General features: G+C 37.2%; 1 protein-coding gene and 1 pseudogene across 2 annotated transcripts in view; both read left to right on the top strand.

Annotated features, from left to right (window-relative positions):
• LOC105537655 (coiled-coil domain-containing protein 7) overlaps positions 1 to 17,819 on the top strand; it is a 117,478-nt gene that overhangs the window by 84,018 nt on the left and 15,641 nt on the right. Inside the window, exons 13-14 of the mRNA XM_011977296.1 lie at positions 15,749 to 15,834; positions 16,698 to 16,752. Coding sequence (XP_011832686.1) covers positions 15,749 to 15,834; positions 16,698 to 16,752 — 141 coding nt within the window. The remainder of the gene's footprint in view (positions 1 to 15,748; positions 15,835 to 16,697; positions 16,753 to 17,819) is intronic.
• LOC105537654 lies at positions 10,390 to 12,596 on the top strand (annotated as a pseudogene). Its single transcript, XR_001005753.1, has one exon. The product of XR_001005753.1 is annotated as an SRSF protein kinase 1 pseudogene (transcript).

Below are 17,819 nucleotides of genomic sequence, written 5' to 3'. Positions count from 1 at the left end.
GTAGTCTCTAGTGATTCTTTGTATTCTGAGGTCTTAGTTGTTATTTCTCCTTTTTAGCTTCTGAATTTATTTGGGTTTTTCTCTTCTTTTCTTAGTCTAAAGGCTTATCAATGCTGTTTATCTTTTCAAAACATCAACTTTTTCTTTGTTGAGTTTCTGCACATTTCTTAGTCTCAATATCATGTATTTCTGCTTTAATCTTCATTATTTCTTTTCTTCTACTTATTTTGGGTTTGATTTCTTTTTCCTTTTGTAGTTCCTTGAGGTTCATCATTAAGTTATTTGAAGTCTTTCTACTTTTTTCCTTAACATCAGCATTTATTGCTATAAATTGTCTTCTTAATGCTTTTGCCATATTCTATAAACTTTGGTATGTTATATTCCCATTTTAATTTGTTTGAAGAAATTTTTAAGTGTCATTCTTAATTTCTTTATTGACTCATTGGTTGTTTAGGAACATGGTAACATCTATGTGTTTGTGTAGTTTTTGAGGTTTTCCTTTTGTTAATTGACTTATGGTTTTATTCTATTTAAGTTACAAATTATCCTTGAAATGATTTCTATGTTTTGTATTTGTTCAGATTTGTTTGATAGCCTAAGATATGGTCTATTCTGAAGAATGCTCCATATATTGATGAAAACAATGTGTATTCTGTAGCAGTTGGGTGAAATGTTCTGTAAATGCCAGATAGGCCTATTCAATTTTGTGTGTCATTTAAAGTCCCTTATTGTTACTGTATTACAGTTTATCTCTCCCTAGAGATCTATATTTTAGTTAATGTTTGCTTTATATATTTGGGAGTTCTGTTATTGAATTCACAGGTATTTATAATTGTTACATCCTCTTGCTGAATTGACCTCTGTATTATTATATAGTGACTTTCTTTGTCTTTTTTTGCAATCTTAGATTTATAGTCTATTTTATCTAAGTATAGTTACTCCTGCTCTTTTTTGGTTTCCAGTTACATGGAATATATTTTTCTACTCCATTCACTTTCAGGCTGTGTGTGTCTTTAGAGGTAAAGTAGGTGGGTTTCTTGAGAGCAGCATATCATTGAGTCTTGTTTCTTTATTCATTCAGCCACTCTATGGCTTTTAATTGAAGAATTGAGACCATTTACATTCAGTGTTATTGTTGAAAAATAAGATCTTACTATGAGCATTTTGATGCCTGTTTTCTAATTGTTTTGAGTCCTTCTTTTCTTTCTTTCTTACTGTTTTCCTTTGTGGTTAAATACTTTTTTATGATAATATGTTCTGATTTATTGCTTTTGACTTTTAATGAATCTATTACATGTTTTTGTGATGTGGTTGCCATGAGGCTTACAAAGGACATTGTATACTTAAAACAAGTTGTTTTAAAGAGTTGATAATTTATCTTTAATCCCAAATAAAAGAATAGAAACAAAGGAAACACACACACACACACACACACACACACACACACAATTCTACACTTTAATTTCTCCCCCACATTTTGAGTAAGTTGTCTCAGTTTACATATTTTATATTACCAATCTCTTAACAGGTTGCCATAATATTTTTATTTTTGATAGATTTGTCTTTGGACTTCATAATAGAGTTATGATCAAATTGCACACCACAGTTGCAACATAGAGTATTTTGGGTTTCTTAATGTGCCTAATTTTACCATGGGTTTTATACCTGGAAAAATTTTATTTTTATTTTGCATATCAGTGTTTTATTTTATTTTATTTTATTTTTTCAGATTGAAGAAATCCCTTTAGCATTTTTTTAAAAATAAGATGGGTCTGGTAGTTGTGAATTCTCTCAGCTTTATTTTTCTGGAGAAGACTTTATATCTTCTTCATATTTGGAGGATAATTTTGATGGTATTCTTGAATGGAAGTTGTTTTCTTTCAACACTTTGAAAATCTGATTCTACTGCATTCTGGCCTATATTGTTTTCATTAAAAAGTCTGTTGCTGGACAAATTGGAGTTTTTTAATATGTTATTTGCTTCTTTTCTCTTGCTTCTTTTAGGATTCTCTCTTTGTTCTTGACCTTTGAGAGCTTCATTATTATGTGTCTTATGTAGTCTTCCTTGGGTTGAATCTGTTTGGTGTTCTCAGAATTTCTTTTACCTGGATATTGACATCTTTCAGAAGTTTTGGAAAGTTTTCTGTTATTATTTCTTTGAATAAGCTTTCTACCCCTTTCTTTTCCTCAGCTCTCTCTTGAACATCAATAATTTTTAGATTTGGTTCTTTAAAGTAATTTTCTATATCTTGAAGGTAATTTTTATTCCTTTTCATTCTTTCTTCTTTTTTCTCCTCTGACTGCGTATTTTCAAATAGCCAATCTTAGATTTCACTGAATTTTTTTCCTCTACTTGGTCCATTCTGCTGTTGAGAGCCTCTAATGAGTTCTTCAGTTCAGCAAATGTATTTCTCAGTTCCAATATTTGTTTGAGTTTTTAAAAAATTATCTTAATCTTGTTGTTACCTTTATCTGGTAAATTTCTGAATTTCTTTTTTGTGCTACCTTGGAGATCATTGAGTTTCCTTAAAATTGTTATTTTGAATTCTTGTTCTGAGAACTCATGAATTAACATCTTGCTATGGTCAATCACGGTGTTTTTGGTTTGTCCTTTTGGGGAGGTTATGGTTCCTTGTTTGCTGTTGTTTCTTGTGGGTATATGCCTATGCCTTTGCTTTGAAGAATTACTTATTTATTCCCAATTTCTCTTTCTGGCTTTTTTTAAAAAATGGATATATATTGCAAGTATTTATCACTGGTTTGCTGCTTTTTTGGGGGCCTCTCGGTGGCTTCTTAAGCCCTGGTTGACCTCAGCTCTAGTAAATGATGAGAGTGCTGCTTGTCTGGAATTGGGGAGGTCTCAAACGGTTTATCCCAGCAGTGTGGGAAGGCTGGCCAGGGATTTGGGCCAAAGGATTTGGGAATGAATGTTCCTTCTACATCGTGGTCCTGCTGAATAGCCACTCTGATATGGCATCTCCTTTGGTCAAGTTACAGAGTTTCCAGGGCTGGGGATGGTAGTTTTACTTTTCTTCTTTGTCTCTGTCTGTCGTTGGTAATATTTCTCACTTTAGGCAGTTACAATGCGTCCTGAGAGTTAAAGCAAGTCAAGTCTCCTGTCAAGGAACCCAGCGTTGTGGGAAAGCTGGTTGACCCCCTCATTCTGACTTTTTGCAGTGTAGAAATTTGGACTTGGGGGAAGATTTTCTTCTGCATGTTTGTGGCAGGACAGAATGTGGGGAGGGGCATCATGGATGTGGAAATTCAATTTTCCTACCATCTGCCTGGAGTTTTTTTCACTTCTTTGAGGACCCAGAGAAGTGGAAAAACTCCAGGCAGATGGTAGGAAAATATGTCCCATCTTTATATTTATGTTCTGGGTTGTTGCTGGTGAAAATCTCAGTGCTTTGTATTTAACTTACGAGAAGAGTGCCACTATAGTGAATTTGGTATTCACTGGGAGTTGTGGTTTAAAACAAGAAATAACCACCTACTGCCTTAATAGGTACTTATTATTAAGCTAATCTAATTTTTAAAAATATTTAAAGAAGTTTGCCCTGAGCCAAATATGAGCGACTAAGGCAATTGGGTTACAGTTTGGTTTTATACATTTTAGGGAGACATAAGACATCAGTCAATACGTGGGAAGTATACATTGGTTTGGTTAGCAAAGGTGGGGGACAACTTGAAGGAGGGATGTGTGTGGGGTGCGCTTACAGGTCATAGATGGATTCAAGGTTTTCTGACTGGCAATTGATTGAAAGAGTCAAGTTATTATTATCTAAAGATCTGGAATCAATGGAAAGGAGTGTCTAGGTAAAGAGAAGGGGCTTGGAGACCAAGTTCTTATTATATGAAATCTCATAGGTGGCTACCCTTAGAAACAATAGATGGCAAATGTTTCCTGTTTAGACCTTTAAGGGGTGCTGGACTCTCAGCTAATCTCTTCAAGGTTGGGAGGAAAGGGGAAAGATCTAATTACGTTAATTACATTAATAGAAGTTATTTACAGATGCAAATCTCCCCAGTAACAGATGGCTTTGTAGGACTGTTTCAAAATATGGCAAAGAAACATATTTTGGGGTCAAATATTTGGATTTCTTTCTTTATCTGTCATGTGATGTGATGCCAGAGTCAGGTTAGAGAGTAAGCAATGTTATATAGGGTTAAATAAAATGCGTCTATTTAGATTTTATGGTTTATAGGGCATGTCTTCCCAGGCCCCTTAAATAGGAATTTCAGCAACAGAGAGAAAAGGTCAGAGTTTGGTCCTCACTGGGATAGCCAGGTTGCTAGTTTACTCTAGAAGTAACCCCTCCCTCAGTTTGTTTCTTGCTACATATGTATCTAACTACCTGTTTGCTTGAGAATTCCAAAGGCTAATCTTGAAACAACCCAGGCAGGAAGCAGAGAGGGTGGTTGCAATTTTCTCCCTTCCAGGAAGAAATTGGAGCAGTTAGTCTATAACCAGACCCATGCAGAGATGACACCATCCAGGCTTGTGGATGGTCTGTTACTCCAGCTAGCCATCAGAAAGCAACGAGCAGACCTACACCCTATGCCTCTCCTGTGCATCATTTCCATACCACCTTTCCCCTTAAACATCCTCTAGGCGGCTTGAGATTTTGAGATGGCTTTTTGAGACTTAAGTCTTGCCATCTCACAAGCTGCTAGCATTTGAATATATCTATTTCCTCCCAGCAAACTCACATTTTGGTTAACTTTTATTTTAGGTTTAGGGGTACATGGGCAGGTTTGTTATATAGGTAAACTTCGCATGTCATGGGTGTTTGGTGTACAGATAATTTTATCACCTGGGTAATAAGCATAGTACCCGATAGGTGTTTTTTCTGATCCCCTTCCTCCTACCACTCTGCACTCTCAAGTAGGCCCCAATGTCTGTTGTTACTCTCCTAGAATCCATGTGGTCTTGTTGTTTAGCTCACCCTTATAAGTAAGATCATGGGGGTATTTGGCACTAGCCATTTGGATAATGGCTTCCAGCTCCATCCATGTTGCTGCAGAGGATATTATCTAATTATTTTTTATAGCTATGTAGTATTCCATGGTGTATACGTATCACATTTTCTTTATCCAACCCACCGTTGATGGGCATTTAAGTTGACTCCATGTATTTGCTGTTGTGAATGGTGCTGCAATAACCATATATGTGCATGTGTCTTCATGGTAAAATGATTTATATTCCTTTGGGTATATACCCAACAATGAGATTGCTGAGTCAAATGGTAACTCTTTTTTAAGTTCTTTGAGGAATCACCACACTGCTTTCCACAACTAATTTACACTAATTTACACTCCCACCAGCAGTGTGTAAATTTTCCCTTTTCTCCTCAACCTCACTGGCATCTGTTACTTTTTGACTTTTTAATAGTTGCCATTGTGACTGATATGATATGATATGATATTTTATTATGGTTTTGGTTTGCACTTCTCTAATGATTACTGATGTTGTGCATTTTTTGTATGTTTGTTGGCTACATGTATGTCTTCTTTTGAAAATTGTCCATTCATGTCCTTTGTCCCCTTTTTAATGGAGTCATTTTTTCCTTGTAAATTTAAGTTCCTTATAGATTCTGGATATAACACCTTTGTCAGATGCATAGTTTACTAATATTTTCTCCCAATCTCTAGGTTGCCTGTTTACTCTGTTGATAGTTTCTTTTGTTATGCAGAAGCTCTTTAGTTTAGATCTCATTTGTTTTTGTCTTTGTTGAAATGGCTTTTGGCATCTTTATCATAAAATCTTTGCCAAGTCCTATGTCCAGAATGGTATTTCCTAGGTTATCTTCCAGAGTTTTTATAGTTTTGGGTTTTCATTTAAGTCTTTAATTCATTTTGAGTTGATTTTTGAATGTGGTGTAAGGTAGGGGTACAATTTCAATTTTCTGCATATGGCTGGCCAGTTATTCCACCCTCAGTTTTTGAATGGGGAGTCCTTTCTTCATTGCTTGTTTTTGTCAGGTATGTTGAAGATCAGATAGTTTTAGGTGTGCAGCCTTATTTCTGGCTTCTCTATTCTGTTCCATTGGCCTAGGTGTCTGTTTTTGCACCAGTACCATGCTGTTTTGGTTACTATAGCCCTTTAGTATAGTTTTAAGTTGGGTAGTGTGATGCCTTTAGCTTTATTCTTTTTGCTTAGGATTGCCTTGGCTATTCTGATTCTTTTTTGGTTCCTTATGCATTTTAGAATAGTTTTTTCTATTTCTGTGAAGAATGACATTGGTAGTTTGATAGGAATAGCTTTGAAACTTTAAATCGCTTTGGGAAGTATGACCATTTTAACAATATTGATTCTCACTGTCCATGAGCATGGAATGTTTTCCCATTTGTTTGTGTCATCTGATTTCTTTGAGTAGTGTTTTAAAGTTCTCATTGTGGAGATCCTTCACTTCCATAGTTAGCTATATGCCTAGATATTTTATTCTTTTTGTGGCAGTTGAGAATGCGATTGCATTCCTGATTTGGCTCTTGGCTTGGATATTGATGTATAGGAGTGCTACTAATTTTGTATATTGATTTTGTACCCTGAAACTTTGCTGACGTTGTTCATCAGCTGAAGGAGATTTTGGGCCAAGGCTATGGAGTTTTCTAGATATAGAATCATGCTGGCAAACAGGGGTAGTTTCACTTCCTCTCTTCCTACCTGGATGCCCTTTATTGCTTTCCCTTGTCTGATTGCTCTTGCCAGGACTTCCAATATTGTGTTGGATAGAAATGGTGAGAGAGGGCATCATTGTCTTGTGCTGATTTTCAAGGGAAATGCTTTCAGCTTTTACCCATTCAATATGATGTTGGCTGTGGTTTTGTCATAGATAGCTTTTATTATTTTGATGTATGTTCCTTCAATGCCTAGTTTATTGAAGGTTTTTAACATGAAGCGATGTTGAATTTTATTGAAAGTCTTTTCTGCCTCTATCGAGATAATAATGTGGTTTTGGTTTTTAGTTCTGTTTATTTGGTGAATCAGATTTGTTGATTTGCTTATGTTGAATCAACTTTGCATCCCAGGGATAAAGCCTATTTGATCATGGTGGTTAGGTTTTTGATGTGCCTCTGGAAGCAGTTTGCTAGTATTTTGTTGAGGAGATTTTTGTATCTATGTTCATCAAGATATTGGCCTGAAGTTTTCTTTATTTGTTATGTCTCTGCCAAGTTTTGGCATCAGGATGACGCTGGCCTCATAGAATGAGTTGGGGAGGAGTCCTCCTCCTCAGTTTTTCTGAATCATTTTAGTAGGAATGGCACCAGCGCTTCTTTATATATCTGGTAGAATTTGGCTGTGAATCTGTCTGGTCCTGGGCTTATTTTGGTTGGTAAGCTTTTTGTTACTAATTCAATTTTGGAAATCATTATTGGTCTGCTCAGGGATTCAGTTTCTTCCTGGATCATTTTTGGGTGGTTGTATGTGTCCAGGAATTTATCCATTTCTAGTTTGATGTACTCATTTCTAGTATAGATTTTCTGGTTTGTGTGCATAGAGGCAATCATAGTAGTTTCTGATGGTTATTTGTATTTCTGTGGTGTCCGTGGTAACATCTGCTTTGTCATCTCTAATTGTGTTTATCAGGATCTGCTCTCTGTTTTTCTTTATTTGTCTAGCTAGTGGTCTATCTTGTTAATTTTTTATAAAACCAATTTCTGGATTTGTTGATCTTTCATATTCTTTTTGTATCTCAGTTTCTTCAGTTCAGTTCTGATTTGGGTACTTCTTACCTTTTGCTTGTTTTGGGGTTGGCTTACTCTTCTCTTCTTCTAGTTGTGAGGTTAGGTTGTTAATTTTAGACCTTTCTAACTTTTTCATATTGGGCATTTAGTGTTATAAACTTCCCTCTTAACACTGCCTTAGTTGTGTCCTAGAGTTTCTGGTATGTTGTATCTTTGTTCTCATTAGTTTCAAAGAACTTCCTAATTTCTGCCTTAATTTCATTGTTTACCCAAATGTCTTCAGGAGGGGGTTGTTTAAATTCCATGTAATTGTATGGTTTTGAGTGATTTTCTTAGTCTTGATATCTATTTTTATTTTGCTGTTGTCTGAGAGTATGGTTGGTATGATTTTGATTTTTTTTAAATTTGCTAAGGATTATTTTATGGCCAGTTAGTTTTTTTGGAGTACGTGCTATGTCGTGATGAGAAGAATGTATATTCTGTTGTTTTTGGTTGGAGCGTTGTGTAGTGTCTGTTTGTCCACTGGTCAAATGTTGAGTTTAGGTGCTGAATATCTTTGTTTATTTTCTGCCTCAATGGTCTGTCTAATACTGTCAGTGGGGTCTTCTGTCTAATAGCAGTGTCCCACTATTATTGTGTGTGGGTCTAAGTCTCTTTGTAGGTCTCTAAGAACTTGCTTACCCTGGGTATCAATTTGCGTGGTCCTATGTTGGGTGTGTATATGTTTAGAATAGTTAAATCTTCCTGTAGAATTGAACCCTTTACCAATATGTACTGCCCATCTTTACCTTGCTTGATCTTTATTCACCTAAAGTTCATTTTGCCTGAAATTAGGTTTGCAACTCCTGCTTTTTCCTGTTTTCCATGTGCATGGTAAATTTTTCTCTTTTTATTTTGAGCCTATGTGGATTGCCTGTGAGATGGATCTCTTGAAGATAGCATACCATTGGGTCTTGCTTCTTTTTCCAGCTTGCCACTCTGTACCTTTAAATTTGGGCATTTAGCCCATTTACATTCTGTGTTAATATTGATGTGTATGAGTTTGATCTCGCTATCATGTTGTTAGCATTTGATTGCCTGAAAAGGATCTTATTTCTTTTCCACGTATGGCATTCAGTTTGGCTGGATATGAAATTCTTGGCTGGAAATTTTTTTCTTTAGGAATGCTGAATATAGGCCTCCCGCCTGCCCCGCCCCTGATCTCTTCTGGCTTGTAGGATTTCTGCTGAAAGGTCCACTTTTAGCCTGATGGGTGGGGTTCTTTTTGTAGGTGACCTGCACATTCTCTCTAGTTACCTTTATCATTTTTTCTTACATGTTGACTTTTGAAAAATCTGATGATTATGTGTCTTGGAGATTATCTTCTTGTGTAATACCTTTCAGGGGCTCTGTGTATTTCTTAGATTTGAATGTTGTCCTCTCTAGCGAGGTTGGGTAAGTTTTCATCAGTGATACAGTGAAATATGTTTTCCAGGTTGCTTGCTTTTCCCCCGCCTCTTTCAGGAATACCAATAAGTCATAGATTTGACCTCTACCTAACCCCAAATTTCTCAGTTTTTTTTTTCATTTTTTATCTTTGTTTTTGTCTGACTGATTTATTTTAGAGAGCCACAGGTGTGGATAGAGTTGCTCGCCCTGCTTTCTGTGTGTTTCCAGGGCAGCAGGAGGCAAATTCAGGCAGAAGTAGGACCACTGAGTTAGAAGCTCTACCAGGCATGGCTCACCTGGCTACCAGAAGTAGGGGTGGGTGGGGATGCCTGGTCTATAGTCTAGATGCTTCCTGGGACAACAGGAAGGTGCACCCTATCGCTGAGTTTACACAGAAGCATGGCCACTGGGCTGGAAGCTCTAGAAGGTGTTGCCAATATGAGTTTCCATGGGAGGGGTGGGTGGAGTCACCTGCTCAGCTCTCTGGGTATTTCCTGGGAAAGCAGGAGGCTGCACCCTCCAGCTGAGTTCACACAAAAGCAGGACTGCTGGGCTGGAAGCTCTAGGAAGCCTCACCTGCCTGGCTACCAGTGGTGGGGGTGGGTGGAGTGGCCAGCTGAGTTCGGCCTAAAATGGCCCTGCTAGTTCGGAAGCTGGCCTTGAGCCCCATCTGGCAAGAAGACATGGATAAATCATACAGCTCCCAGGTACTGCAACTGTAGTTTTTACTGAGGCAGTGACATTGGTACTGGTCTGCCCTTGGGCCCAAGGCTTGTAGAGGTCTCCGTGGACGCAAGAGTTGCCCCCACAAAATGTCCCAGTGGCTCCTACTTCAGTCTAGAAATGTGGTAGAGTTGGTGGGGGCCCAGGGGGTTTCTCCCATTTCCAGTCTTGCTCAGGTCCCTGTGGAGAGCTGAATCCCGCTAGGGGCTCTCACCCTTTCCCATGTTGGAAAATGGTTCACTTACTCAACCTTTCCCATATTGAAAGGTTCTCCTGGCTCTGCACTGAGCCCAGACATGCTGGTGTCCCACCTCACTCATCTCTGCTCTTTGTGTTACCCTGCTGCCTTGATGGATCATAACGTGGTTTCTCAGATGATCGGCCTGCAGGGTCAATGTTTACTAGCCCCTTTTTTTTCTGATCTGTGAGAATGGTGCATATGAGATGCTTCTAGTCTGCCATCTTGTCCAAATATCCTAAAATTTTAAATAATTTTTAACTGTTAATTTTTTCCCTTACTTTCTTGTATAAAATGATCTTGTAGTGGTGCACAGGCGCCTGGCAGTTATTGGTCTCACCATGGAGTGGAAAGTGTTTGCGCTCCAGGCCCGAAAGAAAAGGACCATACCCAAGAAGGACAAAGCCCAAAGGAAATCTGAAACTCAGCACCGAGGCTCTGCTCTCCACTCCAAGAGTGATCTACCAGATCAGGAAGAGGAGATTCTGGGATCTGATGATGATAAGCAAGAAGATCCTAATGATTATTGTAAAGGAAGTTATCATCTTGTGAAAATTGGAGATCTATTCAACGGGAGATACCACGTGATCCAAAAGTTAGGCTGGGGACACTTTTCAATGATATGGTTATCATGGGATATTCACGGGAAGAAATTTGTGGCAATGAAAGTAGTTAAAAGTGCTGAACATTACACTGAAACAGCACTAGATAAAATCCGGTTGCTGAAGTCAGCTCGCAATCCAGATCCTAATAATCCAAATAGAGAAATGGTTGTACAACTACTAGACGACTTTAAAATATCAAGAGTTAATGGAACACATATCTGCATGGTATTTGAAGTTTTGGGGCATCATCTGCTCAAGTGGATCACCAAGTCCAATTATCAGGGGCTTCCACTGCTTTGTGTCAAAAAAATTATTCAGCAAGTTGTTACAGAGTCTTGATTATTTACATACCAAGTGCCGTATCATCCACACTGACATTAAACCAGAGAACATCTTATTGTCAGTGAATGAGCAGTACTTTCGGAGCCTGGCTGCAGAAGCAACCAAATGGCAGCAGTCTGGAGCTCCTCCACCTTCTGGATCTGCAGTCAGTACTGCTCCCCAACCTAAACCAGCTGACAAAATGTCAAAGAAGAAGAAGAAGAAATTGAAGAAGAGGCAGAAGCGCCAGGCAGAATTACTAGAGAAGCGAATGCAGGAAATTGAGGAAATGGAGAGAGTCGGACCTTGGGCAAAAAAGACCAAACAAGCAAGAAGAATCAGAGAGTCCTGTTGAAAGACCCTTGAAAGAGAACCCACCTAATAAAATGACCCAAGAAAAACTTGAAGAGTCAAGTACGTTGGCCAGGATCAAACACTTATGGAACGTGATACAGAGGGTGGTGCAGCAGAAATAAATTGCAATGGAGTGATTGAAGTCATTAATTATACTCAGAACAGTAATAATGAAACATTGAGGCATAAAGAGGATCTACATAATGCTAATGACCGTGATGTCCAAAATTTGAATCAGGAATCTAGTTTCCTAAGCTCCCAAAATGGAGACAGTAGCACATCTCAAGAAACAGACTCCTATAACATCTGAGGTGTCAGACTCCATGGTGTGCCAGTCTTCCTCAACTATAGATTAGTCATTCAGTGAAGAGTACATTAGCCAACTTCAAGAAAGCATTCGGTCAGAGATACCCTGTGAAGATGAACAAGAGCAAGAACATAATGGACCACTGGACAACAAAGGAAAATCCACGGCTGGAAATTTTCTTGTTAATTCCCTTGAGCCAAAAAATGCAGAAAAGTTCAAGGTGAAGATTGCTGATCTTGGAAATGCTTGTTGGGTGCACAAACATTTCACTGAAGATATTCAAACGAGGCAATATCATTCCTTGGAAGTTCTAATAGGATCTGGCTGTAATACCCCTGCTGACATTTGGAGCATGACATGCATGGCCTTTGAACTGGCCACAGATGCCTATTTATTTGAACCTCATTCAGGGGAAGAGTACACTCAAGATGAAGATCACATTGCATTGATCATAGAACTTCTAGTGAAGGTGCCTTGCAAGCTCATTGTGGCAGGAAAATATTCCAAGGAATTTTTCACCAAAAAAGGTGACCTGAAACGTATCATGAAGCTGAAACCTTGGGGCCTTTTTGAGGTTCTAGTGGAGAAGTATGAGTGGTCTCAGGAAGAGGCAGCTGGCTTCACAGATTTGTTACTGCCCATGTTGGAGTTGATCCCTGAAAAGAGAGCCACTGCCACCGAGTGTCTCTGCCACCCTTGGCTTAACTCCTAAGCCCCTGGCCAGCACCACAGCAGAGATCACACACTGACCCTCAGCCCTTCCCCTCCAAGCATTTTCCTCTTCCCTTTTTAGGGTGAAGCTCTTTCTTCAAGAGTTTCTAGATCTTTTTTTTTTTTTTTTTTTTTCGTAATCCAACATGTTCATTTGGGTTTGCTTACTTGACACTGTGGAGATCCCCACAGCCATTGGGCATCCTAGGTGAATTTGGCCTTGGTTGGGCTCTACCAAAGACTAATGGACTAAAATGTGAAACTGCCTCTTGCCCTGTACCTTTCCTTCCCATTAGGACATCCTTTAAATTATAAGCATCCTTTTTGAAAAGAGCTATGAAAGTGTATGAGCCCATCCTTTTATTCATTAAGAGTCAAATTTTCTAGTGTATATTCTATTGCCTGCATGAGGATGAGGAGGGGAAAGGGTGTTAATTCTGTGTACACCAGCAGAGACATTAAACTTGCTGTGTCCAGGCTGCATCATCTTCCTGGACTGTTTCTATTGTTCTGTATGTTCACATTTTTTCCTGCAACTTTTAAGCTACTATCTTTTTTAGTTAACTGTATGAACACCAAATTTGGGTACCATTTTATCACTGTTCAAAGCACTGTCAAATTCCTTTCATCCTTTAATAGTTAAGATCTTTGAATCTTTAGTCTGATTTTTAATGTAAGCAAAAACAGAACCATTGAATAGTAATTTCTTGAGAACCTCAGGTGTTCTATAGACAGTCCTTTCCTATATGTCTTCTATTACCCTAAGACCAGAGTTATTTTGGTTGGCTATTTTGTTTTATATTTTGTTTTTGTATCCGTGGCTGGCACTTTACTCATTGCACTTGAGTTTATTGCCCCATAACTAAAGGATCAGGATGATGGTAGAACAGAGATCTGGGTTTCAGAGCTTTCCCATTTAAGAAAAATAGATCTTGAGATTTTGATTCTTTTCCAGACAGTCCCTGCTTTCATGTACAACTTTTTCTTTACCTTGCCCAAAATTCTGGCCTTGAAGCAGTTTTCCTCTATGGCTTTCCCTTTCTCATTTTCTCAGAGGCTCGAGTCTTTAACTCCAATTGAAAGAACCAAGGGGAGGGGTGGGATGGCACTTTTTTTTTTTTTGGTCTTGTTTTGTTTTGTTTTTTTGGTTGGTTGGTTGTTTCTTAAGATTAGCCATTCTCTGCTGCTATTTCCCTACATAATGTCAGTTTTTAGCCATAATTTTGACATGATTGAGATGTACTTGAGGCTTTTTTTGTTTTAATTGAGAAAAGACTTGGCAATTTTTTTTAGGATGAGCCTCTGCTAGACTTGACCTAGATATTACATATTCCTCCAGTAATATTGAAGAGCAAAAGGGGCAAGATTGGGGTCACAGCTGCTTCTTCAGCATGGACCAAGTGGGCCTTGGGGATTACACATTCTCGAAGTGGCTATAGGACTCAAATTTACAGAAAGCCACAGAGGTGCGACTTGAGGCTCTACTGCTAGCAAGCCACCAGTGAGGCTGTTGGGTAACCACCTTTCTATACAGGATATTGGAATCTACTTTGTCATTTATCCACCAACAGTGACAAAGAAAAAGTGGTGCCATTATGCAATCCATTTAATTCATAAACATATTACTCTGAGTAACTGGCTGGCCATCCATGGGATCCTTCATTGGATACTCCTGAAATCAGACATGTTCCTGTAGAAAGAATTCTAAGTTAGGCTTCCTATGCACCTATCAAGAATCAAGAAAATAGATTGTATCAAACGATGGCAGGAAAATCTTTGAGCAATTCTAATCCACTTTGGGTTTTCAGCTGTTTTTACATCTAAAGCAATAGACTAGAACTGATTTCTCTTCTACATTGTAAAATCACAGTTGTGGAATTACAGAAATTCTGGTGATATTAAGATGAAATAACAAAACACACAAAAGGCCCTATTTTAACAGTTGACACGACAGTAAATTTTGAGAGAGAGAGAAACTGTAACTTCATTTTGGAAATCCTCCTCCACCAAATAAGGGGTTTTCCCCCTATTGTTTAAGGAACCAGATGGATTGAAAGATGTGGAAATAGGCAGCTGTAGAACTTGATCTTCCAAGTACCCCATGTACCTTGATTGAGCTTAATTATAATACTGTCAAATTGCCATGATCTCACTAAAGGATTTCTATTTGCTGTCAGTTAAAAATAAAGCCCTGAATACATTTTTATTCTTTCTACTGAAAAGAAAAAGATCTTGTACTACACAGCAGCTCAAGAATATTTTAAAACGTGATTAGTTCTGCTATAATATTTGTTTGAAATGCAAACTTGTTCTAACTTAATTGAACAATTTGAGCATAGTTTGAATTTCACATGTGCTTAATTAAGCCGTTTCATCTGCAAAAACAATGAGTGAAAGCAGAAGGGCTGGGTGCGGTGTCTCACGCCTGTAATCCCAGCACTTTGGGAGGCCGAGGCGGGTGGATCACCTAAGGTCAGGAGTTCAAGACCAGCCTGATCAATATGGTGAAATCCCGTCTCTACTAAAAATACAAAAATTAGCTGGGTGTGGTGGCAAGCCCCTGTAATCTGAGCTGCTCAGGAGGCCGAGACAGGAGAGTTGTGTGAACCCAGGAGGTGGAGGTTGCAGTGAGCTGAGATTGTGCCACTGCACTCCAGCATGGACAACAGAGTGAGACTCCCATCTCAAAAAAAAAAAAAAGAAAAAAAGAAAAAAAAGAAAAAGAGCAGAAAGAAACTTTCTCCATCTACCTTGGTTCACCTGTATATAGTATGCCACACCAGCCCATATCTGGTGGTATGACATTTTAATTTCAGGTAATTTCCTTCCACTGTGCAATAACTCACAAGTTGCAACCTATTCAATGCGCACTTTCACAAACAAGTTTCAGGTCTTTCTCAAAATAAAAGTCTGTATTTCTCATGGTATTTATGTAGTCTTAATCATTTAACTGTGTACTATAGTACTGTTTTTCTTAGGTTTTATTTTTAAAAATATATCACCTACAAGGTTTTTGCAAGATGTGCACCTAACCCATTTCCCCCATACATTCTACAGGTTTTATTGCGTGTTTTTTCATAGTGAGGTGATTTTCTGGAAGGCATATGCCACATTATAACATATTTGATTGTAATTGTCAGAAAAATTTAAATGTTTTAATATGTATTAGCTTATATACAACTTACACCACATAAAGCACTATTACAAACAGACCAGATGTGTCATTTTGTTTTGCTTCTATGCAGATAATTTTTCTTGAAATGTTGTATAGTGACTCTTAGAGTAAAATGTACATTAGCAATATATATTATCATATTTTTCTATAACTTATTGTGTTTTCAACCCTTTATTTCTGGCTTATATAAAATTATACAGAAAATTAAGTCTAGAAATAATCGAACGAAGAAAGTTGGTAAAACAGTGAAGAAAAAAGACAAAGGAAAACCTGAGGATTCAGAAAAGTAAGACATAAAGATACATGTTAATCTTTTTTCTTATTAATTTATATTTTCTTTTTATAAAAACAATTTAAAGTCAAATAAACATAACTTATGAATAAGCTTTTGAAAACATAAAATTGACAAACATATGTTTTTATAAGCATATCAGTATATGATTATGGGATAAAGCTAAAAAGGGAAGAACAAAGAACCAAAAATGGACTGGAAGAGGAGATTGAACCACAATACATTCAGAAATAGGTGAACAGAATTAAATCTTTAATTTTAGGAAAAAAGGATTTACATTGTTTCTTTGATGGTCTAGCTCATGCTTTGTAATTTGTTAACTCCACAGTCTTGGCTGTTCTTTTCTACTGTACTTATTAATTGTATTATTCTTATAAAAAGTTATTTATTTTTTGTGTATGTGTATTATTATAAAGTAGCATTTTTAAGTAAATATTTTCTTTAGTATTATGAAATAATTATTGCATTTGAATTTGCCTGGTTAAACCCTGATATTAAAATATTTTTTAAAAGGAAACTATGAAGTCAAACTTTATAGAGTTCCACAAATCCTGAAAAGAAATTCATGGGACAAATGGCTTTGACCTTTAACAAAAAAACACCCAAGAAGAAAAAATGACCAATATGCTTTGAATATCTGTCTTTTCACATTTAATCATAGCAGTGAAAAGTTAGCTTGGGAAATGTTATTCAGTTGTTTGTAATTTAGCCTGTATGAATTTTATGTCTCTTAGAAATACGAATTTTTTAAAAAAACTTCATTATTTTAAAATGATTTAAAAAGTTCTCCTCAAGAAAGCAAAGCAGTGATGCATTTAAAAATATCATGATGCATTTTAAAACATTTTATGTTACAGGAAAATGTCCTTGAAAAAAGAGTTTAAAATAAAAGAAGATTTGGATCAAGTACAGGTAACACACCCACTGTCTGTATGCATCAATATTTGATTAATACTTGCTCTGATAGTCATATGTAGAGAAACATTATTATGTATGGGATTATAGGTATATATATCTGTGTGTATGTGTGTGTGTCTCTGTGTGTGTGTGTGAACTAAAATTCTTCCTGAGATAATGTCTTTCTTGTTGATGGACTCTTCTCATCAAGGTTCAGAAAATGAAATGGCAAACCCGGGCATATTTATGTCAATATTATGAAAATTACCATGGTTTAAACAACTACAGAGGAAAGAACATCATATTGGGAGTCAGAACAGCAACTTACTGGTTATATGACTTTGGAGAATTCCCTTTAACCTATTTGAATTTCAAATTTTTCAAAACTTTTGTAACCCAAATGTATAAAACAATAGCTACTCTATTTGTCTGAAAAAGGTATAAACATTTTACTCTACAAGCCAGAAGAGAGTGGGGGCCAATATTCAACATTCTTAAAGAAAAGAATTTTAAACCCAGAGTTTCATATCTAGCCAAATTAAGTTTCATAAGTGAAGGGGAAATAAAATTCTTTACAGACAAGCAAATGCTGAGATATTTTGTCACCACCAGACCTGCCCTACAAGAGCTCCTGAAGGAAGCACTAAACATGGAAAGGAACAACCAGTACCAGCCATTGCAAAAATATGCCAAAATGTAAAGACCATCGATGCTAGGAAGAAACTGCATCAACTAACAAGCAAAATAACCAGCTAACATCATAATGAGAGGATCAAGTCCACACAGCAATATTAACCTTAAATGTAAATAGGCTAAATGGTCCAATTAAAAGATACAGACTGGCAAATTGGATAAAGAGTCAAGACCCATCAGTTTGCTGTATTCAGGAGACCCATCTCACATGCACATAGGCTGAAAATAAAGGGATGGAGGAAGAGCTACCAAGCAAATGGAAAACAAAAAAAAAAGGCAGGGATTGCAATCATAGTCTCTGATAAAACAGACTTTAAACCAACAAAGATCAAAAGAGACAAAGAAGGCCATTACATAATGGTAAAGGGATCAATTCAACAAGAAGAGCT

Source organism: Mandrillus leucophaeus, unplaced genomic scaffold (assembly GCF_000951045.1).
Source record: "Mandrillus leucophaeus isolate KB7577 unplaced genomic scaffold, Mleu.le_1.0 Scaffold178, whole genome shotgun sequence".
Taxonomy (NCBI): Eukaryota; Metazoa; Chordata; class Mammalia; order Primates; family Cercopithecidae; genus Mandrillus; species Mandrillus leucophaeus.
The sequence above is the reverse complement of the archived record's forward strand: the minus strand, read 5'-3'. Positions and strand labels throughout refer to the sequence as shown.